The sequence below is a fragment of the Echiichthys vipera genome (genome assembly GCF_963691815.1).
Source record: "Echiichthys vipera genome assembly, chromosome: 11".
NCBI classification, from domain to species: Eukaryota; Metazoa; Chordata; class Actinopteri; order Perciformes; family Trachinidae; genus Echiichthys; species Echiichthys vipera.
In genome coordinates, this window is record NC_139836.1 from 15,092,293 (window position 1) to 15,116,341 (window position 24,049).

Consider the following 24,049-nt stretch of genomic DNA (forward strand, 5'->3'; position numbering starts at 1 on the left):
ATAATGAAATGAGCCTCCTGTAACACAAAGTACATTGGGTTTTTTTTTTCACTGAAGATGTAAATCTTTACAAAAAACGTGTAGTAAAATATTTTTAAAAGGCTAAAACATTTAAAGAAACAGTTGGGTGCTGTAGTTTTTGACAAACATTACTCGAACGGGAGTCAACTTTGTTTTTGTTGGGGACTATTTTCAACTGTGGATTATTGTTGCTCTAGTAACTTTTTACTTATATTTTTTTTAACAAAAGAAAATGTCTTTGAGAGCAACAGGGTGGCTGTATGATGTGTTTTTAATAGTTTATGGACAACACTAGAGCTGTATGGCACAGAGGTATATGATATATCAGGCTACGCAGACGAAGTTATTATTAATTCATTGTTAGTTTAAATTTTTCACTATGATTTGCTGACAACAACACAAAATTAAAATGTCAAAGTATAATGCCAAGACAACAATTAAGAGTGCAAAATTAGTTTTTTGCTTTTGGCAGGGCTGCTTTATATGGTTTCATGTAGTTTTTGACTACTGAAGTATTGCAGCATTCTCTACACCTGAATGGAAAAAACTATCTTAAGTCATTGCAAAACCAACGTCACTCTGGGAGGAACATAGGAACGACTGAGAAAGAAGAGTGCTGATGTAAAGGATATAGAAGGGTGATATTTGTGGAAGAAAGATAAAGATAAAACGTTACATGAATAAATTATAAAGCAAAAATGATACTTGATAACTATCAGCTTCCTCATGCTTTCCATTGAAGTATTAAATCAATACCACCCTCAATTAGATACAATTATGGACATTCTTACAATATCACCTTTATAAGACGGACTGACAGTTTGACAGAGTCCATCGATCAATAGTCTCTAGAGAAATGTACGATACCCATACAGACAGTACATTTTTTTCCCCAAAGACAAATACAGACGCATCTACCACTGCTAATCTCTTATTGTGTTGCAGCAGATTGTGCAGTGCACAATTCTCGAAAAAACAGTATCTTGTATGCTCAGTGATTGAAAAAGCAAATGAACCTGGACCTTTGTATAAAGCGGTTGTGCTACATGTTGGAAACATGCGCAGAGAAAATTGCATAATGTAGTAGAAAAAAATAGCAAAGTAAGATATAAGGGAAGAAAATGTTCAGGACAAACTCATCTTTCCATAATCCCCTAGTCTCTGCGCTCCCACCCTTCTTTCAAACCTCCAATTACAAAGAGAAGAAATGCCCCGCTTTTTTCCTCAGAAATACACAGGCTCTACATCAGAACTCAATTTGGTTTGGTAATGAGACTACGCTTGTGCATTTCCCCATGCAGACAGCCCAATCTTCAATTGCCAGCACACATGGGGGCTTTGCTTAACAGGAAGGCTCTGAGGAAATAGACGGGTAAAAGTGTTGCTTTTTTCATTTGGATGAAACTTAGAGATTAACTAGTGTAGTCTTTTCAAAATGACCTTGATAAATTTCCAAGATCAGATGACATGCATACTTTTAACCAGGGCCCTGAGTATTTTTTAGATATGGATCCCAGCAAGTAATGTGAACACATATTTTATGGAACACGGGTCAAGGCACTACCTCCACATACATAGCTATTCACAATGCAGAGCTTCACGGGTTTGACATTAAACTTAAGTTTTTTTTGTATAACACGTTTCCTCAAGGTGACCTATATGATATTACCTATAGCATGTTATTTGTTCATGTTTTTTAATTTAGAGAAACCCATTTGTGTTTTGTATGTTTTAAGCCTATAGTCAATATCTATAGGTATCTTTGTAAGCGTAAGGACGTTGGACTTTTGTTCAATGCAAACTATGTTTTAGGTCTTTTAGAAAACTCCTGGGTGAATATTTTTTACAAACTCCCTTTGTAATGTTGTCTTGTAAAAGTTTTTGGCTCTTATCCGAGTGTGCGCCATTATCTCCTACTGAGTCCCAAATTAAGCAACATTTCCTGCAATGACATGGACAAAATAGTGCTGGTTTGGGATCTTTTTTAATGTACAGTTACTTTCAATTATAAAGGAAAGTGCTACGGAGCGATCATTGCGACAATGCAGCCAGATAGCCTCTCGGTTTTTTCAGCCTTCTGATTGGCCAAAAGCCTTCTTCTTTAGATTCTTGGTTTGGCATACTCTTAACAGTGCTTCAGTGTGTTTATTGGTTTTCATTTGGACAGTTTATTTTTAAACACTGCTTTTGCTGCTTTTCTAAATTAAATTTTGTAGTATGAAAAGCAATGTTTACAAACATACCCATCTACATGTGGACTAGGCCTGAATCAACTACAAACCACAATTACTTTATTGCAGTTGCTATTTTCAAGCAGCCATTTGTATTCATTTCGCCACAGAATCAAAATCCACTGATTTGAAACTTTTCTGCAGGCACGGACATACAGTATGGTGCAGGTACATGTTGAATGCACAAGCGACCAAATTTACATTACACCAAAACAAGTTTGCTTGTCACCTGTCCTATGAAGTTGACTTTCTGATATCAGAATGGCATTGCTTTCTGGCATCAACCTTTGGATTTCAGATTATCTTCTAACGATAGTTCTTTTTACTATATGTTTTACCACTTCGAAAAGTTAGGTAACGCTTACCTCAAAATAAGAGAAATAAGCAATACATTTTTAAATCACAAAATTACAGTAAAAAAGCTAAATACGCTAATTATTCTCCAGTTCCAGGTGCGGGGTCATTCGTATGTTCCCACAGCCCTATGTTCCCACATTTCTAACATTTTTTTTCCACTGACAATTTGGCCCTGTGATCCCACAGCCCTATGTTCCTACATAATAAGATGTATTTTAAAAAACAGGCCCTATGTATTAGGGTTAAGGTTAGGGTTAAAAAGCATTCCCAAACCGTCACACCGTGTGATAAATCTAGAATGTGGGAACATAGGGCTGTGGGAACATAAGGCTGTGGGAACATAGGGCTGTGGGAACATAAGGCTGTGGGAATATAAGGCTGTGGGAACATATGCATGGACCCCAGGTGCACAGGAGTCAGAGTGGCATTCATGGCAGGTTTTAAGATGATCCCTGTATGCAACCACGTTAGACTCAACAATACACTTAGTAACAAAAGGTGAAGACAATTAAGTTAAGTTGAATCTTATATTATGCTGATATACAGTAAATGGGAACCAAGGGCTGCCTAAATCCACAATCATTATAAAAAGTATGCTATGCTTTTAAAATTGAAGTTAATTTAATAAAAATATATTGTAGTAATTTTCTGCTTGCCCTAATTTTTCAAACACATGTCCCTGGATACCCTACCCCTCCATTTCAAGCAAGACTCCTCAGAATCACATGAAAAGGGATTAAACCAAGTCTGATTTACACACAGTTCAAGTAAAATTATTATCAGCTATACTTTTCAGAGTGTGCAAAGAGGATTGGACTTACATAGTCGTCATATGATTCATGTGTGACTGCTAACAGCGGGGGCCTGTATCCTGCGCTCCCTGCTGCCGCCCTGGCTCTCTGGGTTTGTACCTCCCTCGTTAAAACAGTGGCAGGAAGTTTGCTGTGCGTCGCTGCCGCTGTCCCCCGAGGTGCTGCTGCACTCCTCCCTGTGCCTCTGTGGCCCCTGGTAAAGCGAACAAGCAGACAAACATGTCATCGATTTGTAAATGAGCCAAAGCGACTCCAGCAAAAGAAGTTAAGACAAGAAATCTGTTAAATCCCTCTTATCACTACATACTGTATGTGCAGGCTGCCTCAGTTGGTGGTTGTCATACAGTGTGCTGGGGTTAAACGCAAGATAAGCATAACCTCCGCTGGCAATGAGGTAGATCTTGAAATGATCAGAGGGCTCGAGAGTGTCACTTTGTGTCTTTATCAGCTTTGCAAATATGCTTGTGGGACGCAGCGTGGTTATTTCAAAAAACATTATGTAGCAGAGCCTAGCTCATGTTTGTACAAAGTCACACCTCTGTCTGCCTGAATCTGCAGAATACACTCAGGTTGTAGACATACAACACTGTCCAGCAGAGCAACATTAAAAGCCAGAGGACATGCACAGGCATCATGAATTTAAGGTGATGTAACTGTCCAGTAGCAGACAGCATGAACACCACGGGGATTGAAGGGTGGATTTAGCATCACAAAGCTCTCTATTGTCTGCCAACTTAGCATTTTTAACAGCGGCATGATGTAGGTGGGCTAGGATACCCTTTCTTCCTCTGGCACATCCTTTACTAGGTAGCAGCCCATTGTGTTTCAAAAATACAGACACTCAAAGGGGAATTACTAGGGCATATTTTTCATGGAGATTTGCAATAATCGCTTATCGTTGCGCCATAAGGAGGAAAATCTAGGTAGGGAAATGATGGTGGTGAGTTTAAATTGGGAGCACCCAATGTTACTGCAGGGTTTAGCTGATCTACATGCGCTGCCTTAATTAGTGTCAGAGTGAACTGTACCTGGTTACTCCTAAAGGACCGCCATGTCTCAGGTAGATTACAGACATTTGCTCTAAAAAACAAGCCGGTATTTCACACGAGAAGCTGCATGCATTGAATGCTCTCTAACAGTATGTCTCTCTGTAACTGCTCCTGCCTACATCCTTAAATCCCCATTAGCTACAGTACATGGAAATCAACTAATATTTAGGAATAAGAAATGCAAAGGAAGTGCTGTTTAAAATTGTTCACTGCAACCTTAGTGGCACTTACAAAAACTGCAGTCAACACAGGTGTTATTGTTGTACTAAAGAAAATGCTTGCAGGGTAAAACAAACTGAGAAAATAATACTGGAGATGGAGCTACACATCCTTATATCTTAGTGACAGATAGGTCAATTGCCACTGACTCCAAAAACATGATCACAGTTTTAAGCGGTGGTACTTTTAAAAATGTGACCACCAGAGGTACTGCACACTTAGATCTGTTTTTGAGCTGTAAACTAAATTATATGACTGTACTTTCAAGACATTAGTGTTATGTTTAATGTTGACATTTCTCACCAAATGTATAAAAAAAGGCATTTCATGGGTTGGAAATGGCTCAACACGCCCCCTACTGTTTTAAATCAGCCCTAACCTAAAAGTCCAATGATGAGGTAGAGTCGACCTCTTTGGACATCGATGTCATCAAATTTAAAAATGTAAACGCCCTCTAATCTAAAGTGGGAAGCCCCCTCCCCTTGCCCTCTCTCTGAGCTGCCTCCACACTTTGTTGCATTTTTCAAAATTATGCCGTGGGCATAGTTAGGCCTAGACCTAGGGGGTGACGTTTATATACACTTTAACGTTGTGAAACAGTGGTAGTTTTAAACACGTCGTTAACGTTGTGAAACGGAACTACTTAAGTTTAGGCAACAAAACTTCTCGGTTAAGGTGAGGACAAAATCATGAATTGGCAGACATAGCTATGTCATGGACAGAACTACGCCACAGATGTAGCTCACGGACTGATGTCAAAGTGAACACAAACAGCGGTCTCTTGGGTGAAAGTCCTGTGTTTGTTTGTCCCATCCACCACCCCGACTTCCTACACAGTCTTTGGGGCTGTTTTACTACGTCAACCTTACGTACTGATTTGCTGTTAATTACTATGACCACTGAGAGGTCACTGCCTAACCAAAAACGTAAAGTTATAACAATTGAATTTTGTCGTCTTACAGGTTAAGACTTGAATGATGAATTGCAGCTTTTGTAGCAGAGAGACACATTTTCTCAGAAATCTTTCATAATAACAGTAATCTTCAGAAATTCTTAACTTAAGTATTTTATACAATTGCTAAAAAATTTTCAGAACACCTTTTCTTATACAACTGTATTTAGTATTTTACCCCGTGGATATTGTGGTTGCTGGTCGTACACTCCTCGTTGGCGCACTCCTCCCTCTGCTCGACTCGTCGGAGCCGTTCAACAGGGAGAGCTCTCTCAGTTGCTCCTGTCTGATCTCATCATTGTAGTCCTGCGGGAACCAAAGTACAGCATGTCTCAAAACAAGGACATTTGTCTTGTGACTGCAACAGATGCTCGCAACAGAAGCAAATGTCATCTAATCAGAATTATCTTGACACACACAGGAAGCACATGGTGTTGCAGAGTGTTGAATACTCAATGAATAATGTTTTCTTTTGGTTATGTTTGAACACAAAATGAAGGGGAGAGATTATTAGCTGTCAAAGGAGCCTCGGATTCATTGTTAGCAGTGTGTTTGCGTGATTGAAAAAATATTTTTCTGTTCAAGGGTTTGCAGAACTAAGGTGAGTTTGCCTGCTGGATGTCTGGAGGACAAATTAACCAACAAAGTTAGGTTTCCAAATATTTTCCAACTCTTTATATTAAGGAGAATAAGGACATAAAGGGGACATTTTAAAAACCCTCTTCTCACTTTAAAGCAACAGAAAAACCATTCCATATTTTGTTGGCACAGAGCCTGTAATTGACAGTTTCAACAACGTTTTGTGGAATATCGTTATCATGATTCTGAACCATTTTCATCAACCCGTTATCAAACATGATATGGATCATTACGCAGCAGATAAGGGAGGGGACAAAGCAGTATTCATTATCTTGTCACTGCTGACAGATAAATAGGCTTATTTCTTAACACACAAGCAAAGAGCAAGCAATTTTTTTACCCTGGGCAAAATGTTTTTATAATGACAACAAAGTGACAGATGCAGCAACCAATTTCTTTGGTCGTCAGTGTTTTTGACAGCCACATTTTGTAACTTTGTTGGGTCTTTCTGACTGCAAGGCTGGGTGTCACACACTGAAAGGGAGCAAGAAATCCCCAAAACATACACATCAGGTCATTACAGACAAACTCAGACTTACAACTTAGACCTCTCAAGAATTCATTTTCAGAAAGAAACGTTCAAGTCGAGACTTAACGTGTCTTCTTTAAGACTAGTGGAAAGAAAACAACCAAAATGTGCTCATTTTGGTACGGGTACACTTTGTCTATTTGCATCTGTAGATTTCTCCTAAATTCACCAAAGGTTAGCATTAGATAATTCATTAATTCATTTATATTATTTTGAAAACCCTATTCACATGGAGTGTCTTGCGAAATGTATGGAATTGTATATCTCTGTTTTCTGAAAATTATTTTTAATTTATATTTTATTCTGAAGGTTTGTACCGAGAGGGTGGTTCATATAAAATTAATATAAATCTGATTTATAAATAATTTTATTCCTAAAAACACAGCATTACATTGCATAGCATGTTTATGTTTGCTGACAATATTTTCTGACTTATGGAGTGACACAAATCAAAATCAAAAGATATCCAAAATCTTTCACAAAACCATTGACTCTAATAGGCCTATATCAACAAGATGAAACAATCATTTTGAACCTGGCTCTATCCTGTTTTCAGAATTCTGTTTTGAAAATCAAAATTTGCACATATTTAATAAGGGAATGCCTCATTTGCATGTTTAAATATATCATTTTAGAACTTTAAGAATTGTGACAAAAACATATGAAGAGCTCTTTTCCAAAATGAGATAAAAGCCACATTTTAAAAAAAAGAGTTTGTCATGCCACTTTGCTGTATACAGAACCTTTTCACTGCTTCATCAGTGTTTCTGCCAAATCGCTATATTTCCTTGTTTAAAATGGTCCTCAAGATGCAGTTCCTTTCCAAACCGCGACCAGTGCCAAACCTATTTTTAGCCTACATGCGATACGTCCTCTCGACCAATCAGAATTCAGTGAGCGTTCATTGCAATCCAACATGGCGGCGCTCTGAAGCGGGAGAGTTTTTTGTTTTGTCTGTCCGTTCAACATGTTCAGACTGAGCCATAAACCATTTTGACAAGATAAATTGAATATTAACTAAATGTGTGGGTCTATGAAAAAAATGTAATTTTCGTGAAAACTATTAAAATGGATTTATAGCGTTTTGGAAAAGAGCTCCTCATATTGTCTTGATGTAAGTAAGTAAGTATGTAAGTTTTTCCTGGTCTACATGAATCATTGCTCCTAAAAGTCCCACTCCAGACACAAGTTAAAATATTTTTTATTTGATTAATATTTAGTCAACTCAGACTCAGGTGATGGAGCTGGAAGCACATCAGCTCTTTCACCCTCATTGAGAAATGTTGCATATGGCAACCCCCCGCCCTCTGCTGCTTGTGCTCGCACTTCTGCGTGTGTGTTCTGGTGCACGAAAACAGGGGACGCAAGGGAGGTCTCACACTGAACTTTTATTCCTGTATGATGGCGACATAAAACAATGTGAATGAGCGAGATGACTTTGAGTGAGTGATAGTCATCCTCTCCACAAAATGGCTAACACGATTTTTAAAAAATCATTTTAGCATGTAGGCTATTACATGAAGAACGCATTCGCACACACGCACGCACGCACACAGACACACACACACACACACACACACACACACAGAGAATTTGTGCCAAAATCTTTCTCTATTTTGCTCAAAACGGCTTCCACAATCAGTCTACATGACAGAAAACACCTTAAACACATTTCAGAGGAGTATCGCATTAACATTTGTACATTAAATCATCAGCATTAAAAATCAGAAACATAATCTATATTACAGGTAAAAAAAGAAACTACAACACATTATGTGATGGATTTTGGTGAAATGAATAATGATAAAAGAAAATTAAATTCCAACATGTTTTGTTTCCTTTTTTCTATCTGTTACACAGATACAAGTACATAGTCAATGTCAGACATTTTAGAGGACAGAAACAGAAGGAAAAACACTTTGAGTGAAGGGAGATTTTAAATACTCTAATGTCTTTACATCATGGAGTGACTGGGACCGCAGATGAAAATAAGCCTGTATCTAAATCTGGCCCATTTAAGTCAAGTGCTCATTAATGTGGATTGGCCCTTCTTAAATAAAATAAACATAAACAAACATAATGACATCTTTGTGTGAGCATTAATCCGATCAGGATATTAACTGCACATTGATTTGTGATATGAGACTGTGTAGAGTGCATTAATGAGTGAAGGACATACCATCAATGGGTATGCAGGCTCTGTGCTAGTGAGATTATAACTCACACATACAGTATAGCATTCTGGTGAATTGTGTCACATTTTATTTTCACCTTCTTTTCACCTTATTTACACGCTACTCTGGGTATTTCCATCACCTACACCACACACAGTTATAAGGATATCACAGCAGTGTTTGCCCTCTCTGTGATTTGCATAGTTTTGACACTGAATGTAATCACATCCTCAACAAAAGCCTATTATTAGATTTAAATTATTCAGTTTGAACAGAAAAGGCTGGAAAACTAATTTCTTGGTTGAATGTGTGAAAATTAAAACTTCTTGTGGACTCTTCTTCACTCTTTCACTTGATATTCGACCTTCACTGTGCAGAATAATTCCTAGTTTGATACTTGAAGACTGTTTCTACATTCAGCTGCTAAGAAGGAAAGCAGCTCTGTGTGAGTGTAAAACGTGTGACATCACAAGTAGTTTGGTAGCCAATTGTTGTCCAATAGGAAACTTATACAAGTGCAACGTGGAAACATGCCTCAAGTGAATATAGATTAGTGAGAATGGACTTTTCATTGAAGTAGAAAACATGAAAACATGGACTTGATTAACAAAATATATGGGGAACAGACATGCAGCGTAAGTAGGCGGAGCGCAGCTGGGTTTTTTCCTGCTACAAAGACTCTGTCGGTAGTGGTAGTGTGGCTGCTGCCAGCTTCAGTGTGTGAGGTTTTAATGCAGTTAGTTATGCAGGGTTTGGAAACTGTGCTGCCTCACCTTTCCCTCTGGTACAATGACTTATGTAAGGTAACTTAATCATTTTAAAACAAATTTTATTTGGTTTTTTTTTTTAAAACAAAAAAAACATGTCTTCAAGGGATCTTTAAGATTTTGACTTTAAACCTACCAGACTAGATGATATCAGAACATCACATACTGTTTTTAGATATTCAACTGTCATATGTTGAAGTTCAGGTCAAGTACCAAGCCAAGTCAGTTTATGACCATAGTCAGTTTCTCCTCCTCAGAGGTTCAATGATGCCAAATAATTCAGTTAAAGGAAATTACCAAGAGTATCACTTCACAAATCACAGCACTTTTTTTTTTTTACTCGTAAGTACTGCATATTTTCATTATTGAATTGCAACGAAAAGTCCCCAGCTGGAAGGAATCAGGGACATTGGAGTATACTATGCAGTATTTTATCCAAGCTTTAAACCACTGTAACAGTAAATTGGCTAATGCGACCAAAATGAAAAGTTGTTTCGTCATTGTGTAAGCTGTATTGGTCAAAATGTTTAGATGTTTATTCACCGTGGCAGTCAACCCTGGAAATGTTTCTGTACTGTATTACTACTAATGGAAGTTGGCAACCCTACACAAACATTTAGCAGGCACAAAAGCCATCAGCAGTCATTGTGTGTGCTGCCTGCTGCAGGGACAGCTCTTGGCAGCTCTGTGTGTTAGCTTGTGGGAGCATCATCTGCATTCAATTGCATTCAGACATTGGAGTTTTGCTCTTTACAGCCACAACTTTCCTCCTTTTCTTTTTCTAATTAGACTGAATAAAACTTGGATGACCAGGCATTTTTAGTAGCTTCCACCCTTTGCATTCTGGTAGATCTGCCACAACACAACAGCAAAAAAAAAAACGTTTTTTCCTCCGGAGGGGCAGTTCAGCCAAAGAGATCAAATGGACTGTTGGACCTGCATTCACCTTTATTTCGGCACTTGTTTTAGTACCTGTTTATTTCAAATGAAAGTCCTGTGTAAAATCATTCCAAGGTTCTTTTTGGCAAATACACTCATCAAATAAGCAATCCACAGCTGCAATGTTGGTGCAGAGATGCAGAGAGTGCAGATGAGTAAGACCCAGAAATGGTGACCAATCAGAGCAGACTGGGCTTTTTCAGGAGGTTTAAAGTGAAATTCCGGTGTGAAATCATCCCAGGGTCTTTTTCAGCAAATACACTCACCAAATAAGCCAGACAATTTTTTTTGTGTAAAAACCACTAACGGAGAAATCCTGGACAGTCGCTAACAGTCGCTAACAGCCGAATGCGAATAAAACACTGATCAGCTTGGGGCAGCACGGTAAACGCATTAAAACGGCAGCATCACTCAAATTGAAGCATCAATGGGCTCCTTCCTTTTGGATTGCATTTGGTAATCAACCTGAATGGACTTTACTATGAGAGGAGCTGGTACCAGGGCCAGTTGGTAAGTCTTTCAAAACACTCTTTTAATAAACTCCGGGCTCACTAACTACGTTGTTGGTGCTTCGGTTAATGTGTAAGGACTCTTATCATGCTACTGCAGAGGTTTGGTGTTATTTTGAGCAGTATTAGTGGTTAAAAAAGTTGTTTTAATGCGTTCACCGTGCTGCCCTGTGCTAATGAGTGTTGGCCGCATTCGGATGTTAGCAACTGTTAAAGACTGTCCGCGATTTCTCCGTTAAAAGTTGTTACACACAAAAAAATCTGGCTTATTTGGTGAGTGTTTTTGCCAAAAAGTCCCTGGAATGATTTTATGTTGCAATTTCACTTTAAGCTCCCCTCCCGAAAAAGCCTAGTCTGCTCTGCTTGGTCACCGTTTCTGGGTCTTACAAATCTGCACTCTCTGCAGCCGGGGTGTGACTGTATGTGCACTTTTCTTCCTATAGACAGTAAAGCTGTGACATCACAACCTTATGGAAGTCCTGACAGCTTGTTTATAGGCCCAGTTTCAGAAAACTGAATGTGTGCATTTCTCTCTTGATTTAGCATTTTGATACTTATCAGTATTTATATAGCACCCGAATATACTTTTTTAATAGAAAAAAGACATGGAAAGCTCACTTTTTACGATAAGAGATCTTTAAATATTGTATTGTATGTCTGTACTTTTTCCGCAGGTGCTGCTTATCTCAGTTCCTAACAAAAGCACTGGGTGAAGATCTGGATTTTGATTCTGGATTTTGGTGATACTAAATATTTACATTCATAAATCTTCATTATTTGGATGTATGCTTTTGCATCTCACTTTATTGTGCAGTCTCATGACCATAGGGGGTTTGATACTGAATATAGAGAAGAACCTGTGCTACTATTGAGGTCCTGAAGCAGCAAAGCATAAGTGAACCACAGTGTGATATAACGACACACAATTTGCATATACACATACTGTATAGTGCACATTTTTAGAACCAAATCTACTAGCATTGTAAAAATGTATTCTTTAACGTGTTCTTTCAAAGCTAGCTCAACACAAATTTCACCTCCCTGGCAAAACGGGCCCTGCATTGTTAAGAACACTTGCGCAGTCTTGATCTTTAATGAAGATGATAATGCAAAGTAGTGAACATAGGTGCTTGCCTTTGCAACAGGCCAATCTTCAGTAAGGGCCTTCAGGCTCATTATTTAGGGTCATAAGGTTCAAATTAAGTTAAAACACAAAACAGTGAGTTTTAAGAGCATTTTTGTTTGACTTCATGTTTGACTTTGTGCAAAAAAAATGTTCTACCATGTCTTGCTCAAGCATCTGTGTCACCCTCTGTCTGCCGAAATGAACCAAGTTTGGCCGGAGATGAACAACACAAGCTCATCCAGCTGAAAGCAGGAGCTCCTGTCCTTCTGTCTTTTTCTCACTTTCAGAATATATAAACAGTATTCCACTGATTAGGTTCCTGTTTGCATTTTTTTTTCTAGGGTGCATAACTGCGAGCTGACAGCACTGACAGCATTTCTGTTGACAGATTTTGCTTCACAACGGATCCGAGGGCTCCCGTTCAGACAAGCTTTCTCTCCTCACTCGCTTCAACGACTGATGAAGCTCACAGTCAGACAAACTGTACTTCTTGGCAGCCTGTATGTTCACTTTCTACTACTCAGGACTAAATGAATAACACAACATACACTAATTATGCTGTTAATTGTATTTGGAAATGGTCACACAGCTTGTTCATGGTTTTTTATAATAAATGTTATTTATATCAGAATACACACACATGAGAAGAGCGGTGAGCAGAACACACACGCACAGAAACACACACACACACACACACACACACACACACACAAGGAGAGTTTTTAATATCGGAAGAAAACAATGTATATTAATTTTTCATGTTGTGCAGAAGTGAGCACTCAGTGGGACGCAGGTTTTGTTAAATTACAGACATTTATTTTCCTACATCATGGGAGTTATGCCCCATTACAATGGATTTATGGAGCATATTTGAGTTTTTGTTCAAAGACAGATGAGAGGAGACTAGAGGAGTACAAGTGAAGAAAAGAAATGAGTAAAGCACAAGTCACTCACCTCAGCTACATACATACATACATTATTACTATGTATTATGTATTATTATAACTAGAAGCAGCACTGTAACTCACCTAACTACACATATGGCATTGTGGTAGACAGCTACACGTCTCTGTGATCCTGTCTGCTGCATCACTTCGACTTGAGTTTTGTTTCTGATGCATAATGTCACACAAGCAGGGGTAGATTGGTCACTGGAGCAGTGCTAGTTTTCCTGTTGGGCTGGCAGAGAAAAGCAATCGTGTTGCACACCAGCTGGCTCGAATCAGGCATGTTTGTAGCTGGATCATAAATTCAGTCCATCTTTCCTCCTGGGCCAATTTGTATTGCATTCTACATTTTACATGCTGAGCTGATGACAAACTGATGTCTTGTAGGCTACTTAAAAAAGCAGTAGTCGACTACTGTAAAACTATAACACTGTTGAACTTGCGATAGGCCGTTTTAACGTTATAATCGGTATGATTTTATCTAGTTAATTGTCTTTTAAGTTACTATCTATCAAAGAGTGAGTTAAAACAGTGGTGATTGATCATATGACCCACTAATAAAAGCACTTTTATTTGCTGCTTTGCCCATAAACACATTTGAGTGTCTGTGGAGTCATTCCCGCACAAAATTCACAATATTAGCAGAGCTTTTCATGTCAGTCAGCAGCAGCTGGACTGCCCAGGTTGAGCTAGAGACTGAAGCGTATGCTGCATTTCATTGTAATCGGTAATCGGGAACTTACAACTTCTGAGTGAGGCTAGCTCTAATGTGTCGCAGGTTCATTTCATTATTGCAGACTCACAATGGAGGATCAACAGTGAGAGAAAGAAGACAGATCAACTTCCAGTCAAAAGACAAAGAAACAAAAAATGAATCGCTAAAGTGAAAAGTGACGAAGGGCAAATAATCAAGAAACATAGAACAAAAGAGGCTGAGGAGAGGAACTCTGGGAGATGAGGTCCCAACACTCCCATCTGCAGTTTGTTTGGAGATTCAGGTGTCTAATTCTAGTATGGCTAATGTAGCCTCAAGCAGAGATGAGCAGCTGCCTACAGAGTTCTGGTAGACTCACTTCTTTCTAACTCCACACCAGTAAACATCCTTTGATGTCTAAAACTGGTAGAGGTCCCCTTTAATTACAATTGCATAAACAAAAACAAAAAAATTACAAGTTGAATCAAAAATATTAGCAAGTTACTGAACCCATGCTGATGATTTTCTACCAAACTGATGCCCAACAGCAATTCACTTGAAGTTGCACTCACAACAACGACAAAGTAACCATCTCTGTTGATACACAGTGCATCAATAAAAAACAAGATAAACAGCAGGGTGCACTTGCCACTCTCCCCCAGAGGCAGGAAACATCTGTCACTATGGATACTGACAGATGTCGGTTGGGTTACGTTATGTGCAGTTTATTTGCAAATCCATAAGATCCCTGAAGCAGCAAGCATGTTCCAGGCATGGTGTATATTATATTAATATATTTTCACCTTATCTAATTTCTGTAAATATTCTGGGCTTTGTCCATACTCACTGTGTAAGATCTAATTCCCATACAATGAAATTCCCATGTCTTTTTTTATATTTATAAATCATGTCAAGGTGCTATACAAATACTGTGAAAATATCAAAACGCTAAATCTACAGAGAAATGCACGCAGCCCGTATTCAAAAACACAGAAAGTTAATTGCAAGTTTGAACTGAGTTAATTGTTCCCTTTAAATTAATCTGACCCCCAGTTATGCAGAACCCATCCTTTGTCGTCACATTAGTTTTGCTGGCAGATTTTCACAAAAGACTCAAACTCTAGTCTAGCTTATTGAATTATTTCTTATTGAATGTATGTGCCTATTTAAACAGAAATGTATTACAGCCAATCCTGAGTGTACACTAATAAGAAAACCTCTGTGGTCTGTTAGAATATACAATACCCCATCTTTTCTAAAAGTTTTGCACTGATTGAAGAGCTGAGCAATATATTTTTTTATTCTTTGAAAGACTGTGTGTAGAAGAAAAGCATAATCTTTGCTGCAGTTCATGCAGTTACAACTGTTTGATGAGAAAGAAAATGTAATATGGGAGACATTAGAGGGACACACTAAATAACTGTGCATTCCTTTACTTGCTTTTTGTTGTTGTTGTTCTTTTGCAGACATTGTAAAATAATTTGTACTTGGAGGGGTATCATCCTCCTGGCCCAGTGAGCAGACATGCTTGTACGAACATCGGCTTGCTATAGGAAGAAGCATGGACTCCTTAAAATCAGCTCATGCAACACAATTCCTCTACTAGGCTTGTCACATTTGTAAAGCTTGATTAATATTTACAGCTTAGACTCAGCAAGAGTACACAACATGCACATTAATTATTCCTAACTTCTCCGGGCTATAAGTTGCTGGAGCCTTGCAAGTTTTTCCTTACTGCACTTTAATTGCTGAATACATTATTTCTCATTTATAACTACGGTGATGTTGTGTAGGGTAATGGTTGTAATGCAGATGCAGCTTCACGCTCATATCTTACTCTTATGTAAACAAACCCTGGATACTGTAAACTCATTGGTGGAGAAATGATCAAGTCAGCAGAGATGACTGATGTTCATATACTGCACAGGAATGAAAATTAGGAGGAACAAACATGATGAGGTATTAAACTTACCGGTACTAAGAATTTTTTTATCTCCTCCAAGGCGTGACTCATGCGGGAATATGCCTCTCCAGGTGGAGCAAAGACTTCAATTAAAACATGAAGATCATTACTCAGATGGGCGTATTTGGCATCCCCGCTCTTTCTTAATTCTTCTTCCTGCGGAAAAAAAAGAGAGCCAGTGAAGGAATTGTACTCATAAAAGATAAGCCAACATACACCTTGTTTAATAATAGTATTAAATTATATAACAAATACCACCCACATTTCAATCTTGGGATGTGATCTTAATGTGTAGTTGGTAATGTGAAGTAAAGTATATACAAAACACAGCACTTTAAGCCTGGGGAGCAGGGTTCAATTCCCATCCGTACTAAACCAATCCACAGCCTTTTTTCAAATCCTAACCAAGTGTTTTTCATGCCTAACCCTAACAGTCACCTTTTGTTCGGTAAAATTGGTCACGTAATGTTGTTTTTCTTTGCTTTGTTGCACTTCCGATTTTGCGTCTTTTGACCTTTAGTCGGGTCCTGCGGTTCATCAGCAAGTTTTTTCGCACAAATTGTGCATAACTTTTCATAGAATTTGGTACGGACCTGTTCATGAGAACACATTGCAAGAAAGGGTAGCACATTCGTTGATTAGCTTTGATTTGTTGAAATCCAGCCAGGTTAATAGTGTGTGCTAGGTGTGGCTTTTCTGATTTTTCGTCATTTTGAGGATTATATCTTTCAGTACTTTTTTTTTTTATAAATTGCGTGGTCACATATGCCTCTGTACGACTTCCAGCCACCTTTGGTCAGGGCGATCTGTTCCCCACTAATAATTTTTCTGATGTTGTCTTTAATTTAACAACTCTGCAGACAGCTTAGAACCGTGTAATTTAGCTCAAGCTCCTGGAGGAAATCTTTAAATCCAGACCCCTGTGAGATGTTAATCAGTCTGTCTCATAACTTTTCAGTTAAACTGTGTCAATTTGTCGGTAATCGCCTTTTGCCGGGCATCTGTTAAGTCCAGTGACCGGGAGGAGGGAGAGTCATTCTTGCCTGCTTCTACGTTTCCGCTTCCTCCTGTGTTGTCATGGGTGCCCTCAGGTTCCTCATTGTCATTTTATTTTTCCTTGCATATTCTTCAGATTACTATTTCTTTATTTGTTATTTTTCCATTAGTTGACGGAAATCCAAAAACCTTCCACACATCACTTTTTAATTGGTCTGGAGTGGTGATCTCTGTGGGTGCGTCACTTTTAGGAAAATTTGTTACAACAGGCCTAAACCAAAGCACTGGGACGAATTAAAATTTTGACCTGATGAAAAGTCAAACAGTGTTTGTACTTTCATGGCAATCCATCTAATAGTAAGATATTTCAGTCTGGACCAAAGTGGTAGCCTTCCTGACATTGCTATCCTGGTAAAACATCTACATTTATCTAAATTAAGTATTGCTGCTGTGAAACAACTTTTAAAATAAAGAGGCTTTGCTATGACATAGACCTTTTTTACTCCTTTCATCTTAAGCTTCCCTTGCAAAGGTAGGCTACAACCGCCAGTAACATTTATGATTTAGTTTCAAGCAGTCAAAACTTCCACAACACTTGTAGTATCTTGAACAACTTTATTGTGAGACTGACGCGTTTCAGCCTGTGGCCTATCAAGATACATAATTTAGTTTCAAGTCAAGGAGACACATGAGCAATCACTACATTTTTCACCTGGAAGACACTTCACACACACACACAAAAAAACGTATAAATGAGATGTGGCCTGTCCCCCACTTATGTAAGGAATAACTTCTGGAGAGTAATTACGGCTTATCTGACACTACAGGAAAAGAATGACAAGAATAACAGATTAGATAGTTGAGCTAAGTAATAGATTCTGGTTGTTAGTGAAGTTTTTTCTGATATACATTACATTTGTTGGCAAGAAAGCTCTACACTGCAGGCTCCATTGCCAAAACAACTCCCAGAAATGTTTGATTGACATTTTATGACCCAGACATGGCCTAGTTCAAGTCATCTCAATGGTCGGTAAATTAATCAGAAATAAATCGCTTGTGCGAAATGGATGGGAGGTTCCTCAAGGAACAAAATGATATACACCAACAGGCAGGTAGGCACAAAAAGCTGGGAAAGCGGATGATTAGCGGATGAGGGACAGGTGTAGCAGACAGGGACACACAACGAGGACGCCTGGTGGACAGGTGAGACGAGACAAGTTTGACAAAAAAAAAAAATGCAGACACACACAAAGATCCTATCAATGTGGGAGGCTGAATAGAAACGAGAGGGAAATGACACAGGTGTCACTGTGACAGAGATAAACAGCAGGTGCAGTACGATTTCATTATAAGATCACTCTTGCTATATCCCATATACTGTATACTGTGTGTATATCCTTCAGTCTAAGCAAGCTTCACAGGATAAATGGTAAAAGTGCAGAGAAAGAAATTAGGAATGCAAATAGGCGTTCAGTCTGAGTAAGGGGCATTGAGTTAAAGCAAGTGTACAAGAATGCACTGAAAGAAATACAAAACATGTGTATCCACACTCCTAATGCAAGTTCTTCCAAGGTGTAATGTCAAGAAAAGCCCAATAACCAAGGCCCTGAAGGGCCCCTGCCTGAGGCTTTAGAGAGCTGAAATATAGGCTAGCTTAAGGCTATTCTAAAAAGGACCCAGTTAAATCATTTAATTGAAATCTACACTGAGCAAAAATATTCTAAGGTGCTGTCAGACCTGCAGTGGAGAAGTTTAGTTTTGTCTACTTAATACAAATGCAGCTGCTACATACTTATCAATGTAATGGTTGTTTAATCATGACAAACTATATAATTTAAGCTGTTTTAATTCAACCTGCTCTGCAAACAGTTGGGTGTTGAGTGCTTTGGTCAAGGACACCTTGATGGTGGCTGTTAAGAGACGTGAGAGTTCCGTTCACCCAGGCAATCTAAGGACTCAAACTTTGGTCCTCATATCACAGGGTCATTCTCTACCCTCTAGGAGAAATCAGCTTTAATTAAAAATCACTCCTGAAATTACAGAAGGCTTCACATTCACTGTCAGAGAGCTTAAGTCATTACGGATCAGATCAAAACGTGCATGTGGGCGAGTTATTGTGTCTATTCAGTTCAATTCAATTCAATTCAATTCAATTTTATTTATAGTGCCAAATCATAACAAAAGTTATCTCAGGAGTTATTTGTCTGAGTTGTTTACGTAGATTGCCACTATATATATATATATATATATATATATAATTTTTTTACATTTTTACAGCAGAAGAAGTACACAGAGCTATACATAACTGCATTGTGCCTGTGTTTAATCAATCAATATTATAGGTTTGAACGTTTATAAGGATTTTCGGAACTCAGGCATAAAATTCTCTCTATTGCGTTGGATGCAGTCTAGAGTCAGAGAGGTGCTGTTTTTAGCTCTATGAATCCATGATAACCAGGCTAATATCTGTGTGCAAGGTGTTGTATTAACCATATGGTCTAATCATGGGATGCTTTAATGAAAAAATGTCAAACCTGAGATATCACCCTTTGGCTCCCCAATGACAAACAAGATGAGATGGGAGATATTTGTGATGACAACTTTTTTCTTGTAATAGGCTATGTCTGTACCACACTGTCTTGTGAGCAGCTGCCTCATGTGGCAGACAGCCAGTCACGACATTTAGGTGTCATTCTCATCACAGAGTCCTTCAGACTTGCCCATACTGTCCACACAATCAATATGGCACACAGAAAACGCCAAGCTATATCAGATTGTTACATCATCAGCCCTTGGTAAGAAAAAACTATTTGGGGGTCTATTATTTGTCCTTTGTGCTGCACACAGCACCACAAATCTCACTCAAACTGAAACTCCAAGTTATACTGACGCTTAATAATTGATTTATTAAACAATAAAACGTCATGCTGTACTGTGCAGTTCAGTATCACAATCTAAGCACTGCATGCCAATGTCAATAAACCGTTATTTTGCATACGTTTTATCACTCTTTACTTCATTTTACAGACTGCAGACAAGTTAATGCAGCATGAGTAAACTAGAATGGACTTAGTGGCAGTAAGCCAAAGTTTTAAATGAAATCCTGCATCAGCCAAGGCGCATTCAAAAGTGTGATGGTAAAGAAACGTCTCAGTGCCTTTAGCCTTCTAGCCATGAAGACTTTTAGCCTCAAAAGTAGGCCTGAATGAAAATTGATGTGAAAGGTATTACCGGTAATTTCTAATTACAAAGCCATACAGTTGTTGGAGAATTTGGAGCTTTATTAAGTTGACTTATACAAAAGCTTGGTCATCCAGAGGATTACATGGTTAAAATTGCATTTTGCGAGTAAATCTACTATTGGATCCTGGAAAACATATGGAACTACAGTATATACTGTAGAAATTACAGTGATGAACTATAATTCATTACTGCTCCTGCTCTATGTGTCTATAAAAACTTTGCAACTCAATCTGCAAAGGAACAACAGCTACTGAGTGAACCCTGTGGTGAAATAGTTTTTTTTTCATCTGCTGTACCCTAGGTGAAGAATGAACTTTCAAGTCGCACTTACTCATTAATTTTTATGGTGTTCCTTGCTTTTAAAACTGTGATGCTTCAATGCTCAAAGTAACAAAATCACACATACAGCTCTACTTGTTGTAACTGTCACAATTAATTTAATGAGCACTGAGTAAACTCTGTATACTGATCAAGATCATGTAATATGATAGAAAGCTCCAAAATAGCTACTAAATGGACCTTCAAGTTAGAATGTTTCCTTAACTAAACAGCAGTTCATATGTACAAATAGCAACTAGAAACACACTGATACCTGTAATAACTTTTTTGAACAACTGAGGGCAGCTGGAACAAGATGTGAACACAAAATTGACATTCATTTGGAGTCGTGTTTCTGGCCACCTGATGAACCTAAGTCCAATATTTACTTTCTTTTAGCTCTGTGTTTGGGCTCCACCAACTCCTGAGGGAAATATCTGGCTCTTTAGCTGCTAAATAATCCATTATTTTTACCAGCTAGCCCCTAACTGCGCCTGTCTGCTTATTGGTAATGAGCAGGTAGTGCACAGTTTGTGAAGGTTTTCTTGGTAACCCCTTAAATGACGACCACATCTAATAGTGTATTATAAGTGCATGCTGCATAACTACACTCATAAACACGTAATGCTTTCTGATAAACTATGCAATGGGGCTTATTATACATCATGACTACCTATACTCACCTATACACACCTCAACAATCAACTGTAGTAAGGACTCATTGCATGCAGCAGAGATTATGACGAAGCATGTATTATTATAGATAAACCACTTTACTTAACACATACAATGATAACTGATGATACTGCATGGACTATTATATCATATGGTATGAATCCTTTCTACAGTTGAGGTGAATGTAAATAGTCATAATGTATTATAAGCCCCATCAGTTAGCCTCTAGTTTCTAACTAGTCAAGAACATCCATAAGACACTTGAAGTTATAATTCATTATATCATTCAATCATCTTCAACCGCTTATCCCGGGGTCGGGGTTGCGGGGGGTGCGGGAGCCGATCCCAGCTGACATCGGGCATGAGGCAGGGTACACCCTGGACAGGACGCCAGTCTATCGCAGGGCACCCCTATAATGTTTTATGACTCTTGACAAAGTGCATCTGGAAGATTTACGTGTGTTTATGAGTGTAGTCATAAAGCATTATAAATGCATTGTAAATCACTTTAAACATTTTTTTTTTACTGAAAACAGCTGCCTTAAAGGATGCTATGAGAGTAGTGAGAGTGAACCCAATCAGTAAAGCTGTGATGGCGGACTGCTAAACAATGAGCAGAAACTCACTATGAAGCTCTGTAAAGCCCAGGGGAGCTGCAGAGTCGGGTGATAATTCTATGAGGAAATTCTTCCACATCGTCATCTGATATATTTTTATTACAAAAAAATATATAGATTATAGACGCTTTAAAGTAGATTTAACAGCCTCTGCATGATTTTACCCTCAACATGTTCTTAATGCATTGAAATGATGCCCCTTTTATTTACCAAAGAGGTGGTAACACTGCAAGTCTTTTGTCATGTCTAGATGTCGGAATCGAAGGCTACAGTAATAATAGTGATGTAACTCTATAGCTGCACACTGAGACAGCGTGAATACCACATCCAGCAGATTGTCTGTGTACATGCTCGGATAAGTTTGGCTCCAGGGGACCACAAGTCAGTAGGGTAAATTACTTTGGCATTGATTCATTACTTTGCATTCATAATTGTCTATGCAGGATATAATATTAAACAACACGCAGAAAACCATTCCCATGTTTTCCTACATGACTTTGTCAACTGAAAGCCATTAATTCTATTCTGGGTGTTATTCATCTCAGTTACAGTTCACATGTTGTTGCTTATAATATTTATCAGTGCTTTGGTATAATTGAAAGCGTAAATATTTTCATTTGATTCATATCTTGGACCAGCACAACAACTATATTTTACCCACAAATCGATATCTTACCTTGCCTTTATCCCTCATGGACCCTTTGCCCAGGATAGACATCTTAACTCCTGTCTCCTCTTGTAATCGTTTCATGGAATTTCCCCGTGGTCCCAGAAGCTTCCCGACAAAATTAAACTGTGGGGGAAAAAAAGCAATCAGACACCTTATCAATGCTTCTAACATATGTAGGACAATCATGAAAAAAGCTGACCTATACGTGAAGACAAATGTTTCTCAAGACATTCTTTATGTGTTGGATGTTAAAGAAATTTGATCCATTTGGGGAAAAGGTTAACCATAAAAGATGTCAGCTGGCCATTAATCATCTATTATCAATATATTCTCACATTCCATTCACCATTCATCATGTGAGAAAAAGCTGTAATGTAGCCTGTAATAAATCAATAGAATTGTGCTCCGTATGTAGCACATTAAAGGTGAATGAGACTCTGAGCTGCGGTCCAGCATAAGGTATGGGTGCATCCATCTATTAGCTTGAACTTTGTTCCTCGCTAGTCATGTATCTTATTGCCATTTAGGGTCATTCATGTCATGCCGAAAAAAAAGAAAGAAAAGAAAAGGGAACATTGGCTCAAACCAATAATGTTCCTGAAACTGTTCCAGAGGTCAGTCCTGAGATAAAGGCAGAAATAATGAGTTTCTTCCCAGTGGGAAATTAAGTAATACTATCCAGATGACAAACTATCAGATTCAAGCCTCGGGGCTCTGACTATCATTTCCCTCTCACTGTGAACCAGCTAGTGTTCATATTGAGAGATGTAGCTGTGGGTTGTCGAAGCAGCAATGCTGATGAGATTAGTGGTGATTAATCCAAGAGGGGAATATTACAACTGTTAGTCAAATGAGTCCTTTCTGAAGAAAATATTAGCAGATTAATTAGAAAACGTGGTAATCTTTTCTTGAAACAAGCCCATAAAAGCTACTCATCTCACAAACTACTTCTTTTAATTGTAATGAATGGATCGACCTCCAAATGTTTGCTGCTGGATGAGATGATAACAGACCACCTTCAGAGCTGAACAGGTGGTCAGCCACCCACCACAACACACTCTGCCCAACCCTAAACTGATATTAACCTTTTCAAAAAAGCAGCTTCTCCCACTGTGGCTGAGCGGTTAATAACTTTAGTGCCAGCTGTGTGGCTGCTGCAACTCAACTTCCGACAACTGCACACTCAGCTTATTTCGTGAACATCATTAACACCTTGAGTGAACGCTACATCTCAGGTTAGAGTGGCGCCAGGGGACGCAGAGATGAGACCATTTTAAAAAAGAAAAAAAAGAACGAAAGAATCCCTACTGTCCTTGCCTGTCCTCTGATCTGAATGATTAAGGCACCTTCGCGGATGCCTTTCTTCACAGGGGTTGCTTTGACAGGACTATCCTGTAGCTGGCAGGGAGCTTGAGAGCAGATGGTCGTTGCGGCTATGTCGAGAATGCGCACACTGGGCGGTAGAAGAAGAGTGGCCTGTTTTCATTAAGCTAATGAATGTCTGGAGCCACTCTGCTGCTCCATGGTGAGCAATTTGGGCTTTAGGAAGGGGTATGGTTTTGTGTTAAATGAGGTTTGAAATAATGCAGTGTGCCCCCCTGC

At 38.6% G+C, this 24,049-nt stretch overlaps 1 protein-coding gene across 1 annotated transcript in view; it reads right to left on the reverse strand.

The window, feature by feature from the left end:
- The window catches only part of khdrbs2 (KH domain containing, RNA binding, signal transduction associated 2), a gene marked incomplete at both ends in the record, with an annotated part of 63,403 nt that overhangs the window by 11,182 nt on the left and 28,172 nt on the right, over positions 1-24,049 (reverse strand). The window contains 4 exons of the mRNA XM_083923309.1: positions 3,431-3,614; positions 5,820-5,947; positions 15,938-16,084; positions 22,454-22,570. Coding sequence (XP_083779435.1) covers positions 3,431-3,614; positions 5,820-5,947; positions 15,938-16,084; positions 22,454-22,570 — 576 coding nt within the window. The remainder of the gene's footprint in view (positions 1-3,430; positions 3,615-5,819; positions 5,948-15,937; positions 16,085-22,453; positions 22,571-24,049) is intronic.